This window comes from Tympanuchus pallidicinctus, unplaced genomic scaffold (genome assembly GCF_026119805.1).
Source record: "Tympanuchus pallidicinctus isolate F22 unplaced genomic scaffold, pur_lepc_1.0 scaffold8, whole genome shotgun sequence".
NCBI classification, from domain to species: Eukaryota; Metazoa; Chordata; class Aves; order Galliformes; family Phasianidae; genus Tympanuchus; species Tympanuchus pallidicinctus.
This window is the reverse complement of record NW_026294802.1, coordinates 19,534,636-19,562,085: the sequence shown is the minus strand read 5'-3', so window position 1 is coordinate 19,562,085 and position 27,450 is coordinate 19,534,636. Positions and strand designations below refer to the sequence as shown.

The 27,450-nt window shown below is 46.5% G+C and overlaps 1 protein-coding gene and 1 long non-coding RNA gene across 2 annotated transcripts; one reads left to right on the top strand and one right to left on the bottom strand.

Annotated features, from left to right (window-relative positions):
* The first annotated feature begins 5,786 nt into the window (after positions 1-5,786).
* On the top strand, positions 5,787-12,796 carry MRPL42 (mitochondrial ribosomal protein L42). The gene is made up of 6 exons (XM_052668432.1): positions 5,787-5,927; positions 7,758-7,919; positions 9,402-9,465; positions 10,422-10,506; positions 11,324-11,487; positions 12,678-12,796. Exons 2-6 carry the CDS (start codon positions 7,838-7,840, stop codon positions 12,721-12,723), a joined length of 441 nt encoding a protein of 146 aa, XP_052524392.1. The 5' UTR covers positions 5,787-5,927; positions 7,758-7,837; the 3' UTR covers positions 12,724-12,796.
* LOC128073473 (uncharacterized) lies at positions 10,261-26,543 on the bottom strand. Its single transcript, XR_008202726.1, has 2 exons — positions 26,232-26,543; positions 10,261-19,994 (listed from the first exon to the last, which is right to left on the bottom strand). It is a non-coding gene; the product is annotated as an uncharacterized LOC128073473 (long non-coding RNA).
* Between the last annotated feature and the right edge of the window lie 907 nt (positions 26,544-27,450).

The following is a 27,450-nucleotide window of genomic DNA, read 5'->3' as shown; positions in this document are numbered from 1 at the left end:
CTGCTGCTGAGCTGATGGTGGATTTCCTGGAGTGACCTCAGGCCAGGACAGATCAACCCAGGATGACTGATAGGGTCTGCTGTGGTGATCAGACTGCCCTGCTCACCTGCTTTGGGAGCAGTAGGACTGCCTCCCACTGGAGGGGTCACACTGGAGTGCCCTCAGTTCCCTGTTCACCTGCCTGCAGGAAACAGTGCTGCTTCTGCTACCTTGCTGCTGAACTCAGGCTGCTTGAAGCTGAAGGTTCACTCTTGAAAAGCAATCTTGCTTGCTTGCAATCTAGCTACTGTTGCTGTTGATCAGCTTTTATCAAGGGCTACAAATGCAGGCATTTCAAAGCAAATTCAAGTGCAGTGTTTGTTAAGACTGTTGTCATCTCTGGTCCCCATTCAAATCAGAGTTCATTCCTACATCACAACTCTACCAAGGCCTGCCTTAACAGTGGTTATTTAGGGTGTTGTTTCCTGTCAGAGTTACACTACTTTGCATTTGCATTGCTGATGAGAAGAATCTTGCCCTCCTTCCTCTGCCACAAGCTGCTGCTCCTTCAACTCACTGATCTCGCAGAGGGCTCATGAATAGTTCCTGGGTGATCAGTGGGCTTACATGACTTGCAGTCATGCATCTGTGTAGATCTGGCACAAGAAAGGGGGCAGGAACACCTCAGGGTATGAGAAGGTAACAGCCTGTAGTTGGCTGAATTGGGTGAAACTGTGCTTTGGGGTCAAATGACATCACAGAGCTGAGTCAGCTTGTCAAAAGGAGATCTTATTTCCTCTTCCCACCTCACTCCTCCTACCCTTTTTTCATCCACAGCTTCTCCCCTGCAGTTCACTTCTATGGCCTGCCAGATTCTACTGTCTTTTTACAGATTCTGTTCACTAATTTGGCAGAAACACAGCCATGTATTCCAGCTTTCTTTTGGAAGGGTGAATTGATTTGGCTTACAGTAGGATCTAGCACACACCAGAGACAACCAAAGGTACACGACAGGAATAAGAGTGAAGTTTTCACTGTTAGTGTTCGTTAGAAAAAACAATTCCACCGTTGGTCTCTTACCATTTTTGAGAAGCTGCAGGCAACACCAAACTCCTACTTCCTTTGCCTGCATTCTGCCATCTATTTTTGAACCTCCCTCCCTTTCCATAGCTGCTTATCTGCTTAGGAAATGGGAGGAGCAAGGGGTTTTTCTTGGTTTGTTTACCCTTCTGACCAGCTCACTGGGAAATCTAAGCTGGCACAAGAGAAACAATAGTAAACAGAGTAAGATGTGGTGAATGTAAGATTAAACCTTCCAGCAGCAGTGACCCATTCTGTTGACTTAGCCTCTCATGTCCCACTGCACCTATATGAAAACCAGGATGGGAAGCATATTTTTCGTGCACAGATCCATAACAGTCATGTCACACCACCTCTAGGCCTATAGCAGTTCTGAGAACAAAATTAAGCAACCGCCTTATTTAACAATAAGGTTAAATAAGTGTAACTGTGGTGTTACTGCAGATAGAAAATGTTAGCAAAGAATTGCAGTCATACATACAATTAATAGTCCCAGCACAAGGCAGCACAGCTGCTTACCATCTTCCTGTGACAGCTTTTGCTGTCATCTAGTTACTCACTGGGTGGATCTAGACCATCCGAGCCTGTGGCTGATTAATCTTACTTCCTCCTCCTACCCTCTTTGCAATCTTATAATAAGTCTTACTGCAATTACAAAACTTTCAAAACCTGGATTCTTTATTTTACATAAGAACATTTTGATATTTTTATATTTTTATAACATCTTGCAGAGTCTGTTCAACTGGATACTGGAAAAAGATATATATACACTGATTGGATTCCCACAGTAACATCTAGATTTTACATTGGAAATATTTATCCATAAAGCCCAGGGTACTTTAAAAGAACTATTGTTGTTCTTACACACAAATGGGGAAACTGAGGTATAGAAGTACAGTTTTGCACTTAGCAGTAGTCAAAGCAGTCATGGAGCAAATTCAGAATGATTCTAACAGGCACCACTGGCTGAAACAGTACCAAGAAGAGCCACCACTTGGATGCTTTACCTGCATAAGACATCAGAATGGGATGCTGTAAGTAGAAGCCAAAACTGTAGGAAATGTTTTTGATTGTTATTATTTATTTAAGTAACTGCTTGAATATAGGCATAATGTTACCTACTTGAAAATCAACAATCAACATCAGCACAAATTATTTAGGTTTTATAGGACCTTACAGGCAATTAAGATGCAGCTTGAATCTTTAATGGTAACCCAATGAACAGGTGATAGGATGGCATGGAATTTACTAACGAATGAAATGGTCTATTGACATGAGTGTTGGAGTTTATTCTGTGTGTTTACAGAATGACTTAAAATATAGAAACACCCATGGCTACAGTGCAGCTTGAGAAGATTTGAGAATTAACACCTCCACTCAACTGCTGTGCTCTAAATTTGGAGAATAACCTCACAAAGACTAAGGCGCTTTCTTTCAGGAGTAAGGCTTGTCTGCCACCTTGCAATACAGCAAGCCCATGCAAACCAAATGCTCATTCCTGGAGGACTCTGAAGCATTGATTTCTATGGAGAGAAAAAAAAAAGAAAAAAAAGAAAAAGAAAAATACTTACTGTATTCATTTTTGCTAATAAGGTGCCTGAATTAATTTACTAAGAAACAATTTCCTAAATGTGTCATATGCATGTTTAGGAATAAGTATGCAAGAGAGCTAGAATAGCCAATGCCTAATTTTCTGTTTCTCATAAGATGACGGGGGAGAGAGGGAAAATACAGCTTCAACAACAACCCCACAAAAATCCAGATACCAGCTCTGATTTATGAATTTGTTGGCAAAGCCAACAGGCACGTTCCTGTCCTCATTACTACATCCCATTTGTTGCATAACTGTAAGTCAGTTGTTCAATCAGAAATTCATAAGTGACTGCTTGGGTGAGATCAGGTGATGCTTTATCTTCAGCAGGAGAGCAACTTAGAAACCACACTTTCCAGGTTTTCAGAAACACAGAGGCCCAGAGATCCGTGGCTCATGGAATTACCATTAGTGCCTTCTCAGTATCTCTGTAGTTAATGGACAAAAAACCCTACTTTCTGTTTAGCCAATATGGAGTGAGCAATTTTGTTATTCACAATATGCTGAAGCAAGCAAGGCAGTTGGCAGTTATTAATAGCCCCATCTCCAGACATACTTGAGAAGTGTGTAGTCATGCTTCTGAGTGTCCTTAAGCAATTCCTGTCTTGCTACCAGAAAGCTGTAATCTGTCAGAACATGCTTCCAAGAATAAACTCTCAGAACATTAAGTGTCAGAGAGGGGGCAGACCTCATATACTGTCTCCTAAAATCTTTTAACAGAAGCCGTCTAAAAATAGTCTGGAAACTTATCAGGGAACGTGGTTTAGTTTGTAACAATAAAAATAACATTTTGCTGTGTCTTCCACTGCAACCTTTTAGAACTGATCTTTTAAAGGGACACGTTTCCAGAATAAGAAATACTTACTGATTGCCTCTTATTTAAAACTAATTATGCTATGAGGTTATAAAATAAGAGAATCTCCAACCTATTGGAGGCTATTTTGTGAATCAAAATTCAACAGGATTGCTTCCCAGTAAGTTTATACAAAGCACAGAAGATTGCTGCCAGTTTCTAATTAACCCTGTAAGTGATATGCCATTGTAGTGATGTGACAGCACTGCAGATGTGCTAGTACTATGTAACTGATAGCAATGATGCTATCTGTTAGATAGCAGACAGCACATATGATGATTACTAATATAAATAAGTATATTGAGTATACTAAGACCTAGTATTTTTTATGGATAAGGTAAATTTCTAAGGAGCTACTGAGAATGTCTTAACAATTTTTATTAGTCAGATACTACTCAATAAAGAGGAGATAATTATTAAAAGTCTAACAGTGGGGGAAAAAAAAACAGTGAGATTTGCAGTGGTGTCCAACTGTGAAGGGAGTTTATTTCAGTCTCAGACTGGCCTACAGAAGGATTTTATCTGCAGCATGAATGAACAGTATCCTTTGAGAAGGAATCTGAACGTCTGAGGTGTCAGGCACTTCAGGTGTTATCATTATTGAATTCAGCAAATTTTTAAAGAAGTTATGACAAATAAGTCATGAACATCTTCAAGATAAGTCAGAGATAACTTAATTTTACTGAATATTCTCCAGGAAACTAGAACAAGGCCTCCTGTGCTTATGTCAAAATTTCACACAGAACCACACACCTAATCATATTCTGCATTGAGGGGCCTCATAGGATGCATTTTCTTGGTGCTGGATCACAGTGATGCAGTTCAGGATAAAGGCAAGGGTAACTTGGCCAGCTAAATCTGAGTTGATGTTTGCTGAAATGGGACAGTCTGCCAGTCAGATGAAGGTGGCAAGAAAGTGACAGCTTTGTTGCTGTAAAAAGTGATGTACTTCTAAATGATGGATGGAATTAGCCAACTGTGGGGGCAGGCTGCACCACCTGCAAAATCCTAGTAAGAATCCTGAGTTGTCACCCCTGGTCACAACCTGCTCATAAACTTGGCAAGATGCAGTTTGAAGTAGACCAGTTTGTCTCCACTCCACCTACAGACAAGATTTTCCGTAAGTTATTTCTTAAAACAGTTTAAATTCTTTCTTTTCATTTCTAGATCACATTTGTTTCAGGCAGTTTATAATCACTTATTTTTGTCAGCACCATCCTTGAGCTTAAAATTCTCAACATGTTTTGTTTGTCTGTCAGTGCAACCACTCTCTTGCTTGTACTAAGCCCAAAAGATTGTTCTTCATCTGAAAGCTGACCTCATCCCAGCACAACAACTTCCTTGTGGGAACAATGAGTTGGCACAGGAGATACACTGAGCTGCATTGCTTCTGTTCAGTGCTTGAGTGCAGAACAGAAGCAGTGCACAGAAGCCCAGAATGACCTGGGTTGAAAAGGACCACGACAATCATCTAGTTTCAACCCCCTGCTATGTGCAGGGTCGCCAACCACCAGACCAGGCTGCCCAGAGCCACATCCAGCCTGGCTTTGAATGCCTCCAGGGATGGGGCATCCACAGCCTCCTTGGGCAACCTGTGCCAGTGTGTCACCACCCTCTGTGTGAAAAACTTCTTCCTAATATCTAACTTAAACCTCCCCTGTCTCAGTTTAAAACCATTCTCTCTTCTTCTATCACTATCCACCCTCGTAAACAGCCGTTCCCCCTCCTGTTTATACACTCCCTTCAAGTACTGGAAGGTCACAATGAGGTCTCTCCAGAGCCTTCTCTTCTCCAAGCTAAACAAGCCCAGTTCCCTCAACCTTTCCTCACAGGAGAGGTTCGCCAGCCCTCTGATCATCTTAGTGCCCTCCTCTGGACCCACTCCAAGAGCTCCACGTCCTTCCTGTAGGGGAGGCCCCAGGCCTGGACACAGTACTGCAGATGGGGCCTCACAAGAGCTGAGCAGAGGGGAAACTGACATGGAAAACATCTGAAAATGAATGTTTGCCACTGCTAATGGGAATGATCGGTGGGAATGCTCAGCTCTTGGCTCTGCTCCTGCTGGACTCCAGAAAGCTGGCAGTGTCACCACCTGCTCCACAACTGCAGGACAAAGCGAGATGCTGCTGAAACTGGGAGGCTTCCACTGGTTGCTACGTGAAACTTGTACACCGTAGCCAGAGACTCGAAAGCACCAGGGAACTACCGGACTACACCTCCCAGCGGGCCGCGGGGCGTGCACCGGAAGAGGAAGTATACCGGAAGCGGGTGGAGTACACCGGATGTGTAAGGACACCGGAAGCAGAAAGGCGCCGGAAGCGGAAGGGCGCTGCTGTCAGTGCCGAAGGAGAAGGGGGTTCGTATTGGTGCAGTGCTTGTCTTCGCGGCCGGAGCTGCGTACTGAGGGATGAAGGCGTTCCGTTGGTATGTAGTGCTCTGCAGGTCGGCTTTTACAACGGGCACTCTTGTTTGCCGTGATGGATTAGGGACTGATTCTCTTTCAGATCAATGCTTTCTGTAGATAAGCACGTTATATCTGTAGATAGACGTTCTTTGTCCCGGGCTGTGTGCGCGGGGCCCTCTAGCAGCGTCTCGCCTCTTCCCCGGTAGCGGCCAGAGCGGGGCACGAGAGGTGCATGGGGCTTTGCGGCAGCGGCACTCCTGGTGGGTAAACGGGTGGGAAGCGGGTAGGGGCTGCCGACCGCACGCTGTGGAGGCGTTCTGAAGCGCTGAATGATTTTTTTTGTTTATTTATATATATTTTTTTCTGTTAACTAGCATGTCGTTTTGCTGTCCCCAGTTATGTTTTGCATCTAGGTAGTTTGTTGACTCCAAGATTTACTTAAGAGTCACGCTGAACGTAATGCTTCCTAACCTTTTTCTGTGGAAACTACAATGGTTTCAACGATGTTATTTGATAGAGCAGATTCTCAGCTACGACAATGCAGTCACCACCATTAGTAGTGCATTTTTGCTAACAGTGAATAAAAACCTGCTTACCCACACTTGTAAAAATCTTTATGGGTGTCCAAAATATGGCTTGTCTTTCTTGTCTCAGTCACCACTGCTGAAATACACCACCCACCTTCTCACTGTACTCACATCTGCTGTTTGATCTCCATCAACACTCAGCACATATTAATGAATGTCAGTGAGTGCAGTTTTTTCCCCATGGAGGAATTTGGTGGTGCACCTTTGCTTCATGTGCACTTCCATGTTAGACACCATTCTGTCATACTGCCCCTCTGCTGCCATTTGTCACAAGGCAACAAAATGTAACAGAATGCTGGTGGGAAGGTTCAACCTGTACTGACACACCATCAGCATTTACTTTTGATGTTATGGGCCAACGTAATAGAATAGGAGGCATTACTTTTGGAACAGGCTTGTGTATGTTGTGAAAGGAAAATCACATGTCAGGAATAGTTCCATGGAGCTTGCAGAAAAAAGAGGAAGTAACTGTTGGAGAGGGTCCAGAGGAGGGCCACAAAGATGATCAGGGGACTGAAGCACCTCCCCTGTGAAGACAGGCTCAGGGAGCTGGGCTTGTTCAGCCTGGAGAAAAGAAGGCTGCAGGGTGACCTCACTGCAGCCTTTCAGTACCCAAAGGGAGCCTACAGACAGAAGGGGAATCAACTCTTTGAAAGGGTTGACAACTGCAGAACAAGGGGAAATAGTTCTAAGCTGAGGTAGGGAGTATTTAGGTTGGATATCAGGGGAAAGTTCTTTACTGTGAGAGTGGTGAGGTGCTGGAACAGGCTGCCCAGAGAGGTTGTAGATGCGCTGTCCCTGGAGGTGTTCAAGGCCAGGTTGGATGGGGTCCTGGGCAGCCTGGTCTAGTATGAAATGGGGAGGTTGGTGGCCCTGCGTGTGGCAGGAGGGTTGAGATTCATGATCCTTGAGGTCCCTTCCAACCCTGGCCATTCTGTGATTCTGTGAAGGATACAGAAGTGGTGCATGTGTGGGCACTAGCAGCAAAACTGAGCTGAGGAAGGACCCAAGCTTGGAAAGTTGTTTTTCTGGGGTGAGTGAGGTTGTTCAGTAAGTGAAGCTACTTAAGAGAGAACTTCTTACTAATGAAGTTTTGTCCCATATTTGACTTTTTCAGAGACAGATGCCTTTATCTTAAATCATAAAGACTTACCAAAAACTGACAACAAGTAACATACTGAACAAATTCTGTTTGTTCTTAAGCTAGGAGACTAAATCGTCTATCTCTGTAACCCAAACAGTTACGAAACTGGTCTTTTTCAGAGGGTGTTCTGGAACCAAAAAGATACTGTGTCTGTTCCAGTTCCATCTTGTCCAGGACTGGTTTCCCATCTGCTCTCAGCATGGCAACATCACTTAGGGCTGTGTGGTCCAGCTGTCTCTGGATGCGTTCAGTAGCTGCTTGTAAGCAAGTCCCACTACGAGGTAAGGGATATGGAATTGAAATCCTATATTAGCATTTATTCTTTGAGAGCTTCTTTATTATACTCTGTAGAATCATGGAGTGGCTTAGGTTGAAAGGGACTTTAAAGATCTGTGTTATAAAGGTTTGACATCTTTATAAGTAAAGATGAGTTTATTTGGGAAAACTGAAGCATGATGGTGCTGATCAACATATAAATGTAGAATTTTAAATTCTGAAATACATCTCAATTTCTAGATAAACTTGTGTTTGAATTTTAGAATTTAACACATGAAAATACTTCTAAAAGGAAAACATCTGCAGAAAAGTTTCCCCTTGGTTCTTTGAATCTTCCCAGCTTTACTGCACTGAATTTGTCTCCACATCCATCTTGGGCTGCTAAGAATACCATTTATGGCTTGTAGAAAGCAAAATGCCTATGGTACAGTTCCTATAAAAAGTACTGTTGCTGTTTATCACCTTATGCAGTGGAATCATGGGAAGGCTCATTTGGAGGGGTCCTTGGGTGATTTCCTCGGGTCAAACCTTCTCTCAATGTAGGCTCAGCTGTGCATCGATTCCAGGATGCTCAGGATTCTGTCCTTCTGGGACAAATCTGCCCAGATGAAAGACAGCGCAAACTCCCTGTTCCCTGATTACCTTCAAGGGGAAAAGTTTTCTCTGTCTAGTCAGAGCCTCTCTTGTTTCAACTTACTTCAGTGTTTTTTGTCCTCCCACCACATAGTGCTCTAAGCAGCCTGGCTCCCCCTGCTCAGTCACTCGAACCTTTATGACCTCTGGGGTCTGTTGTCAGGTCTCTCCAGAACTGTGGCTTAAACGTTTGAAACAGCCTTGGTCCCTCAGTCTCTCCTCACAGGGCAGATGTTGCAACTAAAAGCCATTGTGGTGGGCATTCACAGCATTTATTCCATTTCACTTTTACTGAAAGGGCCCAAAGTGGCCACAATATCAAGATGTGAATGCTGAGTGCAGGGTGAGAATCTCTTCCCTTGGTCTGTTTGCTAATATAGTCCAGTATGCTGGTGGCCTTTACTACTTGTAATTCTTGTGATTGCTTTCCTTGGAGTAACAGGAACTTGTGGAAGGAATTGAGTTCTCTAGTGTTAGAGCAGCCAAAGCATTATAGTTTTGTATAGCATATACACCACGCTTCAGCAAAGCAAAAATTCATTTTAACAGTGACTGTTACTATGAATTAAAGGAAAAATCAGATAATCTTCCCTGTAAATCGTATGATGATGTTCTTTGCCCTTTCAATACTATATGACCTCAAAATGGGTCTATTTTGTTAATGTATTTATAAAGGTATAACAGTGTTTTGTTCAAGCTGTGTTTTTTTCTTTAGGAATACAGTACAATGGAAATACAAAAGTAGGACATAGCTACGTAAATGCTGCATTTTTGATAGCACTAGAAATCTTCATGTAAAGTGAGCTTCTATTTAGACAGTGTTTTATACTTGTTTGTGTTTTCTTTCCTTGCAGTTGGAGCTGTATGTCATGCTTGTCGTAAATCGACGTACTCAGTGCTCCCTGAAGACTACAACTGGTACGTCAGCGTGCCCTGTGTGGCCTTCTCATGTGATGTATGTTGCATGTTACTGGCTCTGCCATCACGTTGTCATCTGATGGTATCAAACACACCTTCTGCCACTTTTGGATATAGATGCATAATAATTTAAAGCGAAGTACTGTTTCCAGTCATAATGATTGTGAAGCTACTGTTTCAAAAATGAGCAGAATGAACAGTCATGCATGACTCATTCTAAATGTGATGATGACCCCAGGAGCACTTCGGTTTTAATTGTGGAAGAGCTAAAGAAAGAGCACTCGCTTTCACAGATACTTATTGTTAAGACAAAGCCCAGGTAATTTTGTGCTGCTGCATGGGAAACTGCAGTAGAAACTGGAAAAGATGATAAAAATATAATGAGAATTGCAACATGTGCACTGCAGAAGTTTTTTGGAAGCTAATGTGTCACAGAAGTTAACAGGGAAATAAGGTGAGAAAAGCTGTAGTCCCTCAAGGAACTTGTCAGTAGAACTTGTTTATCATGCTTACCATCATTTGTCAAATGATGGAACCTGGAGCTTTATTTCCTATTCTTTCTCTTAGTGGTACCACACTTCTTATAAAGGCACGTTGTAGATATCGCTGACATTCATTACCTGCTGTTAGTTTTAATGTGATTCTTCAGTGTCCTATGGCTTTTCCAAGCCACATTTCCAGCTGTCTGTACAGCTCCATTGTATCCCTTTGTTCTCTTCCATCAAAAAAAAAAAAAAAAAAAAAAAAGAAGAAAGATGAAATAGTTGGGGGAAGAAAGAAGTTCAGATCGAGTACTTGTGAGCCTTATTTTTTCAGGTTTTATTTGATAGAAGATTTACAAAGAATTCATAAATAGAGGATGAAATCGGGTTTTCTTTGGGAATTGGGCTGCTCAGTCAGTCAGCATTTCTGGAAATTGTAAGGGATTGTAATAATGTCACTTTTTATTTTCATAGCAAAGTGGAACTTGCCTTGACATCAGATTCGAAGACAATTGTCTGCTACCACCCTTCACTCGAGATTCCATACGAGCACACACAAGTATGTCCAACGGTACACATTGCTTAGTCATGTAAAAGCATAGGAAGTTCTGAGTCTTCAGGACAACTGTTTGTTTTTTCTTGCAGTTTGAAATACAGAGCTACTGTTCTTTCCACGAGCAGCATATCTGTGAAGTGAGTGATGAGTATAGCTGCTGCTCTAAGAAGGACTTTTAGCTGAAGTGACAGAAAGCTACAGGCAAATAAATGCTCAGGTTCTTACAGCATTGCTCAAAGTGAATTAAGTGAGGTACTCAAATAGTTGTGCACTACAGAGAAAAGCAGTGTTTGTCTAAGAGCATGCTCCTCAGAGAAGGTGTTGGAAATCTGGGCGATAGCTCGTACATCCTGCTGTGTTCAGTTGCAGCAGCATGGGGGACATGAAGAAGTGCTGTTATTTTAAACTCCATTCAACTCTGAGTTCATAAACTTCACAGGAAAACTTTCAATAAGAACTTAAAAACTTAGTATGATAAAATGGTGGTCGTCAGTATGAACAAATGTGTAAATAGCAATAATGTGAGTATTTTATGTTAGTAAATTGATGCTTATGGTTCAGCTAGTGGGTTGTAAGTATGAGAGCTCAGCAGTAGCACTGACAGTGGGACACAGTAATCAGCCGTAGCACCTGCAGTAATGAGATGTTTCTGGAATTCCTCCCCAGAGTGATGTGGTTTTGATTGAGAAGGGAGGGAGCCTTTTATGATGCTTTCTTTTTTTAGTTCTTTTGTTCTCAGCTTTAAAGAGTAAACAGTAATGTTATCAGTGCAGCTTGAGTGTTCTTCCTAAAGGGGAAATTTACATTCTTGTTTTTGTAGCCCGTGCCGCGACCAGATCCGGTGAATAACAAAGAAGAAACTCTAGATCAAATTTTAAAATCCAGATTGAATGAAGAAGAGCTAAAGAATGATAGAGGACTTAGAATTGAAAAGCTCAGCAAAATGTTTTACACTACAAAACATCGGTGGTACCCTGTGGGACAGTAAGTTTTCTTTTTTTTCAGTGTGTGTTCCTTTTGGGCATAAAGAGAAACACAGGCATGATTGTAATTTATCCAAACTCATCCTATGAAATACTCTTAGCACGTGGGCTATTACATAGAGTTCTAAATGCAATGTCGTGTAAATGGAAGACTGTATTATCTTGTTTTTTAAAAATTCTGCCCCTTCCATAGCCTTTGCAACTTGATTGGTAAAATACCATGGAGTAGAAATTTCTCATATTGTGTAATTAGCTGCTGCTCCACGTGATTTGCTAAAATTGCATAAGTGAAATCACACTCTGAGTGAATATAGCCAATACAGCTTGAAACCATGTAATTATCAGACTTAACAAAAAAAAAAAGGTTTTCAAATTTCATTTGAAATGATGAGAAGTGTACCTTGGTGCACTTTGTATTCAGAAAGCTGTAAGGAGAAGAGATGTAACATGCCTGACTGAGCTTAAGGAGAAACTCTGTGTGTTGAGGTACACCACTGGAAACAAGTAGCATTTTAGTTTGTGCAGCTCCGCTCCAGTCTGTATTATTACATTGTATGGTAATTGCTGATTTCATAGCTATAGAAACTTGATACACTGCAAACCTTTTTAATTGTTATGTTTTGTGAACAAGTGAAGAAAACAAATGGTAGAGCTCCCTATGGCCAGAGGGTAGTTGTCACTTAATGAGTATCGTACTGTATTTCCCTTGTTTAAGGGTGGCTAATTAAGAAAGTAGGGATGCAGTTTATCTTTCTTTGCTGTGAAGAATTTTTTTGAATGATATGACTGCAGAATATTACACTATTTAAAGTAAGGTCTGACATAACTCCTTCTTGTACCCCTGATTATTCTGTAGCAGTCATTTTGGTCAGAGGAAGCCCTGACTATACAGTGAAATTAATCTCACACAAAGGATTAAGAGTAAAAAGCAGCCTTTGTATCTACAGTTGGCTCTACAGCTGAATGGATTATTGCGTGCTTGCAGCAGATGTGCAGCAGCAATGAGCAGTGTTGTGTAACTTCACGAACAACAGAGATGGCAGCTAATGAATGGTCATGGGCTGTGTTTGTGTGTATTACATTTTGCTTACTTGTGTAACCTCCAAACTGCTTCTGGAGGGAAGAAGGTCAGGAAAGTCAAAGATTTTTCCAAAACTTACATTCACAGCAGCATTTTTTTTTATCTTCTAGGTATCAGAGAAGACGGAAGAATCCTAATCCTCCTAAAGAGAGATAATTAAGATGACTTCTTGCTCATGAGCATGTTGTTATTGATCCTTATTTGAAATAAAAAAAAATACAGAAATGTTTTTCTGTTCCACATGTGTGTGTTTTAACGAAACCGGGCTTAACTAAATTTGATTTGTCCTGTTACAGTTAGTTGATAATAGAAAAACAACAGAAGTGCACTGATGACATAAAGGCTCTGAAGAATATTGTGCCTGTAGGGTCAGAGAATGTGCCGGCCTTAGATCTGGATGTACCAGATGATGGAGTGCTCTGATTAAACTAGGTCAGAGGCTTATAAAGTCAGCACATAGAAGCAGTATTTCAGAGTGGGAGTTCTAGAACTGCACGTGCTGTGGTTTCTTATTTTAGAAATCTAATACTTAGAATGCAGATGAGCTTTGAATACTGAGGTTTAAAGAATTTAAGGCTCTTTTCTTATACTGAAAGTTGGATGACTCAGTTAAACTTCAGCTTCCGAGGCATCACTCACTCTTTGATCATTCGGCATTTGCAAATATTTGAGATATTTGTGTACACTTCTGTTGTTATTTTTGATTTTAAATTCATCCTAACTTGTTCAGTGAGGATGCTATGTATGTTCCTATAAATAGGTGTAGCTCAGGGAGGAATAGTTCTTTAGCCCAGCAATCATTTAGTGAAGATACCGACTCTTTCCAGCTTACCAAGGGGGAAGGACTGGTCCTTCAGATGCTTTAAATTCAAGAAACGTGATTTTAATCTGCTTCATAGCACCTTGCAGTGCTTAAACGTTTCTGCTAATAAAATATTGTCACCTACCGTTTTTCTCAGAAATGTGAAATTATTTTCTCCAGCCTTCAGTTTTAGGCATCAGCCTTCTGACAGAAAGTGCCATCTTGGGACGTTGTGCCCCCACAGAGATCCAGTAACATTACTGTTATCTTTGCACATCTAAATAAATAACGATGGGGGAAAAATCCCAAACGTCATACATTCTGATCATACTTCCTTTCCAAGGCAACTTGGATAAGACAGGGAGGTACTTGTTTCTTCCATTCATCTGGTGTCATTTTGCCAGTTTGTGTTATCCATATGTCTTGCTAGAAGGTGAGTACCGTATAAAGTCTAATTCTGGTCATTTCAGTGTGAAGTGCATCTGCTTTTTTCTAAACAGTTTGTTTTTCCTGAACACTTTGTGTGAAGTTAATGTCAGCTGCGACAGGCTAGTCTGAGTATTTGATGGGTGTTATTTTTAACATGTAAGGCCAGTTAGCCCATCATGATTTATCCTGGGATAGCATGAAATAGCGCTGCTACGCTTGTATGTTAATCTGATGCCATGTGTAATCCTACGTCAGCACAGCGATTCTGGCTTTGTGTGATACAGTGTGTCATCAAGCACTCTGTCATGAAGGAATGTTTGTTGTGTTTCTGGAAAGGATGTCTGCTTACTCTGCAAATCCAGTTGAACAAAAGTAATTTTTCTGCCCATAGTACGACTTTTTTGAAGGGTTTTAGGAATTAAAAAAATTTAGTAATAGTAATTACTAAAAAAAATGTTAGTAATAAATTTTATTATTTGCATCAGTTTGTGGTGACTGTTACTGACATAGGTCCATAGGTGAGAGGCTTACATCTATCTATCTATCTATCTATCTATCTATCTATCTATCTATCTATCTATCTATCTATCTATCTATCTATCCATCGCTCATTGTTTTGTTATAATCCACCATGTAAAACAACCACCATTATTTTCGGAAAGCTGAGACCTAAATTGTCTGCCTGGTTTCATTCCAATTTAAAAAAAGATGTTCTTTCTTGGGTTCAGCTTTCAAATATTTATCCTCCCCCCCAAACAAATTCTTGCTTACGCCTGCATAATGCTGTTAAGACATTTTCCTTTGCAGATGCCTTTTGCCATCGCAGTACTACTGCGTTTGTCTGTCCTTGTCTGTCAAACTTGATGCTTCATCATCTGCAGTCGCTGCAGAAATGTTGTTACATTTCTCACTTTTTCCCAAATGTTTTTGAACACTCCTTAGGTATTTGGAGCACTAAAAATCTGTTGTGTGTGAGACTGCTATCTGATTTAAAGCACTTCCTCTTCTGAGCAGTTACTGGGAACTGAATGAGTCTGAAACACTCACTGCATGTACCCTCTGCCAATTTGTTGTTACGTTAATCCATAAAATGGGTGTTTTAAAATCCTTCCCTGCACTACGCTGCCAATATTTCTGTTTTCTTACACTAAATCTTTCGTCTGGGTCATCTGAAGCGTGACCCAACTAAACTCCTATTCCCACAGTCATTTCAAGTTGTCCTCCTGGCTTTCATCATCTTGAACAGCTACATAAAGCTGTCTTTAACTGTGTGTTTCTCTTTACTTGAAGACTTGGAATTGGAAATCCATCTGCTGGAGTCTTTTCCTGCTTTTACCTAAAAGAACAATCAATTTGAAAGGTAGTTTGGGACTTTCTGTTGTCTTTTCTCCTCTTGTTGCTAACTTTGTAATTGAAAATCTGAGTTACATAGAATTGGTAGAATGGGAAATCTGCTGTAGTGCTTTTGTATCCAACTTAAGGCACTCAGCCATTTCCCTTGTGCTTAATAGCTATTGTTTCAGACTTCAGGAGGCTCACTGCTGCGGATAGTGTGCAATTGGGTACAGCTTACTGATTTTTAGCTTTTTTTTCACATTCTGAAAGTCTCTGAGCTTTCCTTGTTAGTATTCTATTCCACTAGAAAGCTGTGCTTCGGTCGCGTATCAAAAGGTTTGTCCTCAATTCAGGCCGTTAAAATCACACTGAAATTTTCCACTTACTCTACGTAGACCTGAATTCAAAAAGGAAGCGTTCCTTTCATACGGGTTTTTTGCCTTTTCTGTGTGCAGCTTGTGTCATTCTGCAGGTTCGTGGTACCACCACCGGGAGGCAACCTTGCACAGTGGCTCTCCTGGATTTGTTCGAAGCCGTAGACGGTGGGACTTAACACTATGAGAGACACGCGCCAGCTGTTACTTAATTAAATTTGCAAGTACTGACGAATAAGAGATTTCCTGGGAGGTCTGAAAGTGCTTGGATTCAAAGGGTCAAAGGTTCTTTTCTAGCACTTTCTTGTTTGCTTTGAACTATTTGACTTTTCTAATGTATCAGAGTTGCATCTTTCTTCATACATATTCAACAACAACAAAAACACCCAACCCTTGTGGTTTTGAAAAATTGAGTCAATAGTACAGCGCTGCCAAATGGGCCCATTTGACGAGTTTCATGTCTGTGTGCTCAAGCTCCTCGGGACAAGAATGGAGGGAGTGGTTAGCCACCCCATCCCCCTACCCCTATTCAGCCCCATGGAAAAGCTGGCTGTTGGGAGGGCCTGGATTTCACCTGACATCTTCAAATTCTACTGTGCCTCCACTACATCTCTGCTGCAGCTCTATAATGTATCACAATAGGAATTTATGTTTGACTTCAGTGCTTCCTCAGTTATTCCAGTTTTCATGGTGCACTGTTACAATTTCCCATGTGCTCATTCCATCGTGAAAAATAGTACAAAATTACATGAACAAGCAGACATAGGCTGTGCAGGCTGCTTTCCTCTCCTGTAATGGAGGATGTGTGTCTCACTTTATTACTACTGTAGAATAAATTGACTCAGAGCCCAGTTTTCATAAGAATGAAGTTCAGACTAATTGTATACCTATAATATGTAAGAGCTAGATTTGTTTCGTAACACTGAGGCAACTACTAATTAGACATGTAAATCTGAGTTACCTGTCATAGACTCACCTTATAGTCAATAGGCACGCATACAAAGTACCTCAACAAGGCAGTAAATCCTATTAAAAGGTTGGAATAAGCCACACATTGTTTTCTGGAGGTGCTTTTCTCTCTTCTGTGAAGGGAGGAGGAGCTTAGTAGAGATTTAGATATCTATTTCATAGCAAATAAAGGTAGTTTTATTGTGTTTGGAAATTATTTTTTGGTTGGTTGAGTTGGGAGGGTAGGGCAACAGTTTGAGAGCAGAGACAGAAATACAGAAGTACTCTGCTTAAAGGTGAAGACTTCTTTTTTGCTGTTCCTGCTAAGCTTTAGTAGCATGTAGTCCATATACAGAAGTCCTGAATGAAGAGATGAGAAAGTCAGCAAAATATTTTAAAGACTAAGCAGTTTTCTCTTGCTAAGCAAATGAAGCAATGTGTTTTGCCTTCACTGCAACAGCTTTCTAACTTCCTGGTTTTTGTTCTCTGCATGCAGTAATGCACATGCTTAATAACCGTGTATAGGATTTTAATCTCTCACCTCCTTTTGTTTCATCAGCTCTCCAATACTAAAAGTTATAGTGAAGCTGTTAATCTTTTTTTCTTTCATTCTATTTATTCTGAATAAACAAGAGGTGCTTATTTTATGCATCTCTATACTCCCTCTTCTGATGAGCCCATGATTCTCTGTTACCTCCAGGTAGCTACACAAGACACAAACAACAAATAACAAAATGGCTGTGCTGCAGACATGCTCTTCTGCTTTCATTAAGGCACTCTGAGGCTTCCAGTCAATACAGTAATTCCAGGAAAAAAAAAGGTCTGCTTGTTTACATTTGTTTATGGTAATATAAAAGTTCATATTCCCTCTCAACTTTTTGGTTATTCTATATTTTTTAGTCCTTACTTAGAATCATAGAATCACCGAGGTTGGAAAAGACCTCCAAGATCATCCAGTCCAACCATCCCGCTACCACCAGTATTTCATCACTAAATCATGTCCCCACTTTGATGTCAGGATTTGCTTGTTGTTTTCTATGAATACCTTACATCTTTATAAAACTATCTTACTCCCATCCCATTTTTTATGCCGTTAAAATCTTGCATTTAGTGATGGGGAAACTGACCGTGGCAACGAGTTCCATGGATTTTAGAAATTGGTTAAGAAAAAGGATTTCTGATCAAGGGGAAAGGCACACACAGTGCAAGCAAAGTGCTCGCCATACAGGGAGAATAAGAAAAATGGCCCAGCACTTCTCTTCCTAGAGCATGTATTTGTATGTTCAAATCTACTGCAGCAAACACTCCACGTGTGTTGTGTTGGCCCTGCGGGTTAAAATTCATTGACTTTATACAGCTGTATTTGTTTTATTAAAAAAAAAAAAAAAAAGACTTGAAATGAAGCCCAAAGAGGCCAATGGTGGCTGAAAGGCGACGCGGTGACAGTGGTTGGGGCACCGCCTGTGAAGGAGGGAGGGTGTGGGCAGCCCTGAGGCAGGTGGCAGTGGTGAGCACCCCAACACTGCTTGGCTGGTCCTGGCCCTCGAGCTGCTGGCTGTGTTGCTTCAACATGGCTGGGATTTTAACCCGTGACTTGAGGAAATGACCCCTTAGAAGCCCTGTGCTTCCTTAGGAGTGAAGCACACCACCTGCAGAGCGCCACTCACACCCAGCCAGCTCGGCCCAGCAGCAGGCAGTCAGGCTGGTCCCCGTGAGCCTGAGCACCGAGCTCAAGCTTGGGGCTGCTAAGCACCTACACTGCTTCACCATATACCCCTCAGCCCTCTCCCAGCCTCTCCCAGCTGGACCCCCCAGCAGTGAAGAGCCTGCTCCCGAGGCCAGGCCTTCTTGTGCCTCTGCCCAGAGCAACCCAAGATGGCTGCTCACCCTCAGACATTACCACGCCCCAAAACACACGTGTACCTCATGTTCACATTAGGGAAGCACCGTTCTCGGAGGCTGCAGAGCTGTTTCACCTCATTTCAGGCACTCTAAACTGAAAGAAACACAAAAAGGCATCATTCCACATTGGACCCACAGAGCACCAGAGTGCAGGCAGTGCTGTGGAGTGGGGAAGCAGGAGGAGCCCAGGAGGAGCCACGTTGGCACGGCGGTAACATCAGGAATGCTCTTATACAGAAGTACAGACATGCCCTGTGGGAGCAGGTGGCTGTTCTCACAGACAACCCAAGCTCAAGTCCTCTTTGCTCCTCTTATAAACACTGGCACAGGCACGTCAGGATGTGTGAAAGCAACAGCTCGCATGCAGTTATTGCTCCCTCCGCACAGCTTGAGTCCTCAGCATGGTCCTGCCCTGTTCACAGGTGTTCCAGTTGAGACGGCAGTAAACATCAAAGTATTTTTCTTCTGAATAAGCAAAATAAAAAATACAGTAACATAAAAAACAGCCCGGATTTAGGAACACACAGCTCTCAGCGGTCTGCATCAGAGTAAATGGAGTGAATGAAGGGTAACTAAATATCAATGTTCTGTAATCCTGAGCCTTCAGAGGATCCAAAAGTCTAATGAAATAGCTCAGGTTGAGGCATTTGGGAAAATAATGAGGCTTCTGGACAAAAATAATAATCGAACATTAATTTCTTGAAATCTTCATTGAGGCATTTTAAAATAAAAAGGCTGTATTTTCATTTCAGAGCTAGTGACATTACAACAAAAGATATATCAGAGCATTAAAGAGCTCCCTTTCTTCTCAGGATGCAATAGGTTAATGCATTTAAAAATCTGCGACACTGGCAGATAAGCTTTTCCCTCTAAATTACTTGCCATTTTTTCCCCTGTTCAGCTGCTCTACATGACAAATTAACTTTGCCTGGAAGGCACTACCAGCACAGCTCCTCTCCTCACTTGGCACCCTGCTACCCCTGCAGCAGCCCCAGAAGCCAGAGCTGAGGCTGCCTCAGGAATGAAGTTGCCTCCACAGTGCATCGGAGCATGGCCGTCAGCATCAGCAATCCGTCCTGTGTGGGGATTCCAGAGCTGCAGCTGTATACTTTTGTCAGCCAGTCCAGAGGGGTTTCATTAACCTCTCCCCAGTACCTCTGTCTAAGCATGGATGGTGACTAGATTGTGAAACTTCTAGAAAAAAAACTATTTTGAAGTGTTAAGTACATAAATGCAATTGAGTGGAAACAGCTGTTATTTACATACGCTGAGCACAGGATTCTGCTCCCAGATGGATAGAAAAAAACTTGCCACTACAGGAAAAAAAATTGGAAAAATATGGATTTAGAAAAAATACATGCAATGGACCATGCTGTCAAGTTTTATAAGCTATCACAGCTCCACAGGTTTGCCACAGTGATGGGATACAGCCCATCGACTGGAGGGCTACGTGCATCCCTGCAATAGAGCACTAGAAGGAGTGGGCATGCTGCTGGGCACAGTGAGGATGCATGGGCCATGTGTCAGCCTTGTACACAAAGGCAGAGAGCCAGGAGTCTTCACAAATAGTCTCGCAGAAAACAGACCCCTTCACAACCAGATTTTGCCATGGACTTCTGTAAATTCAAGATTATGTTCTAGTAGAGAAATAAAAAAATTAAAAAAAAAAGAAAGAAAGAAAAAGAAAACAAAGCAAACTTTAGAACAATGCAAGCAGCATAGAACTGTGTGGCTAAAAGTGGTAGATGGCTGGGAATGCCCATCCCATCCCATCCTGTCCCAGCAAGCAGCTGGCCCCAGGACATGAGGTGGCTATGGCACTGTATAGAAAGGGGACACAGACCACCTTGGTACTCTCCACTGGGAATCAGGTTGGGAGCTTAGGTGGGAAGGTTTGGTTGGCTTTTCCTCATAGGAGCTGCTGTGAGAAACAGCAAAAGCTCAGGCAGAGCGAAAGCTCAGGCACAGCAAAGCCGCTCAATTCTTGGAGCTTGCCATGGGATCTCCTCCAGGATCTGTTGTGTTCCAGGGCTGCTGTGTGTATCACTGCACACAGAACTGATGCAGGCACATGTGTGGGACATAGGTGCCACCTGTCCCACTTCAGATACAGACCCCCCACAAGCCAGCCAGCAGAGGGACATCGGGCAGCTGAATGTGTGTGGCCGAGCAGAGCTGGGCCACGACAGCAGAGCTGGTTCCATCAGACACAATGGGGCCCAAAATGCTGGGGCAAAGTGTGCCGTGCCCTAGGCGGCTCGCTGGGCCAAACTCATATCCAGAGGGATAAGCTATCAGGGGAGGGAGCTCTGAAGAGAAAGCTAAAAATAGTGTTAACATTTTGAAATATGGGACAATGGCACTCACAGTCAGAAGGGACCCAGCCCCAGACTTAACACTTTTTAAAAAGCTCTGCCTGTTTTGTAATAATCCCAGATATTATTTCCCCTCCCCCATCCATTTACAAAAGCAGAAATAATAGCAAAAACTTCAGCAAATCTAAACCCGGTTACACGGAGCCATCTGTTAATTCTGGTCCATGGCAGCAGAGGGCATCTGAGGATTTCGAGCCACATCTGGCGCGGGGCTCAGGCAGATAGCTGAGATAGATGCCCACGATCCGGCCTCGGTCACGGCTCGTCCCAACCAGGGCTCCCACAGCCGGGCGTCCCCAGGCTCCGCACCACAGCGTGTGACCGAGGTGCTCCGAGCATCCTTGGGCAGCAGGCGGGCGCTGGGCAGCTCACTGAAGTTGTGCAGCGCGTGGGGCTGTGCGAGGCCATGCCCAGCCCTGCAGGCCTGCAGCCACGGGGCCTCGGGCAGGCCGTGTTCGTTGCCTGCTGTGAGCGCTCTGAAAACACGCCTGAGGTGAGCACTGTGCACAGCCCCAAGCTGCACGTTGTCACTGTGTGGAAGAAGTTTAAAGTTACAGCGATGCAGTAATACCCATCTGATGCCCTGTTATTCAAGCTGCTAAGTGCAGAAGCACGTCAGGCCCGAAGCACTCTGCAGCCTCCCTCCGAAGTGTAGCAGTGGCTGAAGCCCAGGAGAAGGCTCTCCAGCTCCCTCCGTGCCTCCCAGCACTCCCAAAATGATATCCTCCTGCTGCTTCCCGTGGCAGTGCTCGCAATCACAAACACGTAATTGTAGGAATCCATCCTGGAGACCAAACAGCTCCGAGTGAGTTAAACATCCTCAGGACAAGAACTAGAGCAGTGATGTAAAATAAATCCTGCTCTGATGGGAGAGCATTTACTCAGAGCCACGTAACCCAGTTTCTGCTGCATCCCCGTTTCACTTTGCGCTCCGAACCCTCTCAGTCAGAGCCAGCCACAGCTGCACCTATTTTAATTTTTCCCTCTTAGTTTCAGGGCTGCCCCTACCAACCAAGGTTCTGTACTAACGCACACAGCACCCCGGAGAGCCTCCTGCCCGCTGGGGGAAGGCAGCCGCACAGCACGGGCTGCCCCTCACGGCGCAGACACCGACCCGTCCTCGCTCAGAGCGGCCGTGTTGTTTCTGGCAGCGGCCGGGAGGAGAAGGCAGCACTGCACAGCACTCCCAGCCGCTATCTCGGTGGGCTTTAAGAAGCAAAGCCGGGGGTGCGAGTGCCGACAAACACCCGAACTTCAAAGAGCGCAAGTGTGACCAGCGGAGCCGTCGGCGTGCGGCTGGGTGCGCGCCTCTCAGCCGGGAAACAAGCTGAACAAACAGCACGGCCACGGCACCGTCTGCTACAGCCTGAACGCTACAGCTACAGCCCGTCACACTCTCCCAGCAGCAGTTTGAATGACCGCTGTCAATGTGGGGCTTGCAGCAGCCTCTTTTTCTGCCGTGCTGATGAAAGGAAGGACTACCGGGGAAGAAAACGCTGTCAGAGCACCAGTATCTGCCCGTGAAACCCTCCGTACCTCTGTGCGGTGTTTTCCCCATCCCAGCCGGGGACGCGGCACCTCCATGTGATGGCAGTGACCCAGCAGATGGGGCTCTGAGCACACTGCGACCCTACACACCAGGTAGGCACTGCCAGGTACTGCACCAGGTGGGCACTGCTATGGAAATTCTCTTATTTATTATTTTTTTAAAATGCTTATTGCCCTATGCCACCACATGTCTTTTTTCCTTAACAAGCAAATATTTTCATGTTGTTTTGTCTTTGCTTTAAATCATAAATAATAAATTGGAGAAGCTATATAAGTACTGCATGCAGCATGGTTCTAATTAAAGCTCCCAAGAGTGTGTGAATCTCGCTCGGTGCAGCAGAGGCCTCTGTGTGCCACCAGGAATTTCTACAGAGGAGAGGGCACACGGGGAGAGGGGCAGAGGGTCCCGATGCCCCTTCCCAGGGGCCGAGCTCTGTGCCTGCCATGTGCTGCATGTACAGCGAGGGCAGGGGGACCGACCAGCCCTTTCCGGGGGAAAGCAGCAGGACCCAGCACTGTCTCCACACTGTTTGCTTTCTGATTCCGAATGCTGCTTTCTCTCAGGACAGCACTGGATCGTAGGAATTATTCACCCAGTTTTTGATATCTCTCCTCGAGCAAATATATATTCTTAAGGAAGAAAAAGTGTTTGTGTCTGAACAGATCAACATGGCAGGAAATAAGGTGGCAGCTGGTTAAGAGTAAAATTGTTTCGTATACATCATCATTGATTTTGTCAAAACATTCTGTTTCTCGGGCAGCTGGGAAGAGCAGCGTGGTCCCACTTAGGGAAACGCTTGTTTTCTCTCTATTTATTATGTTTTAGGAGCTCTTTGTAACAGAAGCTAAAACCTGACTGCAGGGCGAGAAGTTCCCCAGCCCCTGCCCGCGGGGTGCACCCCATTAACTCACCCTCATTTGCTCACAGTGAGGGCTCCATGCTCCCATCTCTGTGCCTGGGGCCGGGATGTGGCAGAGCAGGGAGCTCCTGCTGCAATCTGTATGAGCCCAGCAGTGCGTGGTTGATCCCTTAGCGTGGGACACGAAGCCCCCAGCCCTTTGGCTAACGCAGGTTGAGCTGAGCACAGGGCACGCTGAGGGCAGTGGGCTTTCTGAGCAGCATCCTCGGGGAGCAGGGATGCAGCAGCAAGGAGAGGCCCCTCTGTTCTGGCCAGTGAGATAAATGAGCACGTAACTTTTGCAGCACAGCACTGCAAATTTAGCCAAATCGGCTGCACCAGGGACGGAGAACTCCCCCCGTTCCTCCTCACATCGCATTACATAAATAAAGCGGTGCGAGCTCTCCAGTGCATCTGGCACACTTTTCAGGAACAAAGTGAGAAGCATTTCTAGCAACAGCCACACTTCACACCACTGCAAAAACATTGCTGCATCTTCCCTCGATCATGGAAGGGATATTTGCCTCAGGGAAAAATAAGCAGGGAACCTCCTCGTCCCGTTCCCCCCCCCCCCTACCCCCCGCACTCGCCAACGTTCCTCTCTGGGTACATCCAGAACCAAGTGAGAAATGCGACACACGCTCCATGATTCCAGGAGCTCCCCACTCTGCTGCGGATCCGAACCTCCATCTCACACGTCTACCGACGGCCGACGCACTGCCCGACTGAACTGCTCGTGTGCAGGGGAAAAGATCTGGGAAAGGAATCGAACTTTCTCATTCCTCAGCCTCAAACCTCCGACGTTTGTGCCCTCGTCCCGGCCGGACACTGCATGCCGGGTGTTGGCAGCGGCTGTCCCCGAGCCTCACCGGCAATATATAAAGCACGCTGCCCGGGCAGCATTGCCCATTTCAGATCCCTGCTTACAGACGGTCATTTTCCTTTCGTATCAGTAACCCCGATTAGAAAATTATTGTTTATAGCACGGCAAATTAAAGCCGGATTTTGTTTACATGGAGCAAAGCAAAGCTCTCAGAGCCCAAGATTTCTGTGCGTCTCCCGTCTGCTTTTCCTCTGCATCCCATCTCTCTCCCACCACGCACTTTCTCATCCAGCAAAGCACTCGTGCAGACCGACCGAGCCCGTATTAAACGCCCTAATACCAAAGAAGCTACAAAGTAGCTTAAAGTACTTTAATACACCGCATGTGGCCCGTAATCCCCAAAGTAATTTAATTTAATCGCCTTTTCTTCCACCACCGAATGGTTTTTTCCTCCCTGTGACCGTGCAGGAGTCTCACCCCGAGGCGGGATGGGGGTGGGGGGGCTGCGAGGAGCGGAGCCCGAGGTCCCTCCTGTCCCCCGCCCCGCCCGGGGGGGTCCCACCGAGCGTCCCCGCACCGCTCCGCTCCGAGAGGGAACGCCGCGGTCACGTCGCTGCCTCGGACCTTCAGCGCTGCTTTTAAACAACATTGACTTCTCGTGAAAAGTTGAACGCGAACACGTTGAGAAAAGCCCCCGCTGGAGTTTTATCGCAGCTTTTCTCGTAACAATGGCCGGAGCCGGTAGCAACGCCCGTTCATTGCATTCCGTCGTTCCCGTTCCGCCCCCGGCTCATGAATCGCGGCGCTCCCCTCCGCTCTTCGGGAGCGGTTCCCGTACGGCTCCGAGCGGCCGAGAGAGCGGCGGCGGCGGGGAGGGGAGCGCTGAGAAGCGGTGCTCCTAAAAGTGCCGCCGACAAATAACGCGGGGGGACGGAAGTGCGGCAAAGCGGCACAGCACAGCTCCGGCTCGGGGCGGGATGCACCGCCCCACGGGGAGCTCCTGAACGGCAAGGGGAGAGCTCCGACTGCAATGCTATAATCATAATATAGATACCGCAGCAAAAATAAGTAGCGTCGCAAAATATATATCACTGCAAAAATATACCTCGTAGCCGAACAATATAATCGTGAGCAAAAGCTCTGTATCTGCGTATAGGGAATTATTTTAGGAAGAAGAACGGAGAATATTGCTTTCTTGTTTTTTTAAATGTAGTTTTCTGGACGTACTGCAGCCGATGTGAAGCAGTAAGTCGGGCTCTGCACAGGCTGCCCCCCCTCCCGCCGCCTCCCCACTCGCCCACCCTCGAGCACAGCTGGGAGCGCGGCCGAGGCGGGGGACCGGAGGGGCACCGACGGTCCGCGGGCAGCGCGTACGGCACGGCCGCCTTTCCGAAAAGCCCAACGAGTGAAGTGCCCGCACATCGCACACACGCGGAGCCACGCCGACCACCTCGCTTAACAACCGTTATTCTTTCACACGAATCGCTTTAATTACTAAACGCACCGCTTGTGGCTAATTTTTATTATTTTCTTTCTTTCTTTCTTTTTTTTTTTTTTAAGGGAGAATGATTAACCCCGACGCTCCTCGCTCACACCCTGCAGAAGCGCTTTTAAAACTCCTGAACAGCTTGAAGCGGCTCCCCCCGATCCCGGCGTTGCCGGAGCTCAGTTCCCGGCGTAGGGACGGCGCGGCCCCCGGTTGGGGCTCAGCGGAGCCCCCGCGCACCGTCGGGGCGTCCCGGCCGCGGCCTTCTGCGCCGCGTTCCGCCGACGAAGGGTCCTCTGCACACCCTTCCCCTCCCCCCCCACCAGACCACCACACATACACGTGCTATTAGTAGATCTGATTTTGCTGTGACCGATACCGGCCTATAGCAAACCTAACGGCCCAATGCAACCCCGATTCCATCCTTTTTCAGACCCGAAAATTATCTCCTTCCCAACACCGCGGTTAATTTGAGGGCGATCCCCACCCTTCGCCAGGGACGAGCCCGGCACAGCCGCGTCAGCTGTCTCTTTGCTCCCTTTTGTTTCCCCGTCAGACCCCCCCGCACCTCGCACCGCGCGGCCGCTCCGCGGCACCGCGCCCGCACCGCCCCCCTCCCCCGCCCCCCTCCGGGTTCTCCCTGCCCCGAGGCCGCGCCCCCCCCACTCGCTCTCAGGTGCCGCGGCCGCGGAGCTCCTGCTGCCCGCCTCCCCCCCCCCTCGCCCTCCCCGGCGGGCGCTGACCTGCGGTGGCGGCGGCCTTGCGTCTCCGCGCGATCTGTGCGGCGCGGTGCGAAGCGGCGGCCCGTGCGGAGAGGGGGGTTGCGCGGCGATGCGGCGGAGCGGCGCGGCCCGGGAGCGGTGCGGCTCGGAGCGGGTCCTGTCACATGATGCGGTTCCTGGAAAGTTCCTGGAAAGCGGCCTTTGTATGGAGCCGGGCGGGGGGAGGATGCCCGCGCCTCCTCATCAAAGGCGCGCGGAGCGCTCGCTCCTGCCCGCTCCCGGGGAAGGGGGCGGGCGGGGGGTGCTTCCCCCGGAGCGCGATCCTCCTCCTCTTCCTCCTCCTCCTCCTCCTCCTCCTCCTCCTCCTCCTTTCGCGGCGGTAGCCGCCCGCCTCTCTGTCTGTGTCCGTCCGGCTGCGGGAGGGAGTGCGCTCCGCCGTGCGCCCGCACAGCCCGCACCGCCGCGCCCCGCCATGCCGCCGGCCCCCTGACGCCGCCGGGAGCCGAGCGAGAGCCGCGCCCCGCCCGCGGGCGGCCCCGTCCCGCCGAGCCCGGGTGAGTGCCGACCCCGAGCGCCCGCCGCGGGGCCGCGCGTTCCTCGACAGCGGGCGCGGGGCGGGGGGGGGCTCGCGACCGCTCCGTCCCCTTCGCGTCTCCTTCCCGAGGTTCCCCACCTGCGCCTGCGGCCCCGCGACACCTGCGAGTGCCGGGCGCCGCGAAGTCAGCTCCGGGAAAACTTTCGGAGCTTCGCCGCGGGCCGTGCGGCGGGAGGGATCCACTGCGCTCTGCACCGCAGCCCCCGCAGCACCCGCCGCCCTCTCCCCGCCGGCACCGCCCGGCCCCGGCTCGGCCGCGAGGTGACAGAGGTGCAGCGGTCGCTCGCGACTTTTCCGTCCCCGCAGCCGGGCGGACGGGAAGGCGATTTTTCTTTTACGATATCCCAATTTAATGGAACGGGGAAAGCGCCGCGTCCCCGCCCCCGGCGCGCCGCGACTCGCGTGTTCGGGAGCCGCCGAGCGCTGCCCCGCGCCTCTCCCAGTCCCGTTCCTCGAGGTCTCACCGTGCCCGGCGTCGCCTCAATCCGGGGCGGTCTCCGGGCGCAGACCCGCGTGAGCACCCTATCCCCCCCACCCTCGGCACTGCCCAGGCCGAGACCCCGCTCTCCCCGGTCCCTCTATGAACGCGGGGCGGTCCCGAAGCGCCGCGCGGAACCGCTCCGGGTGCGCCTCCAGCGCTATAAC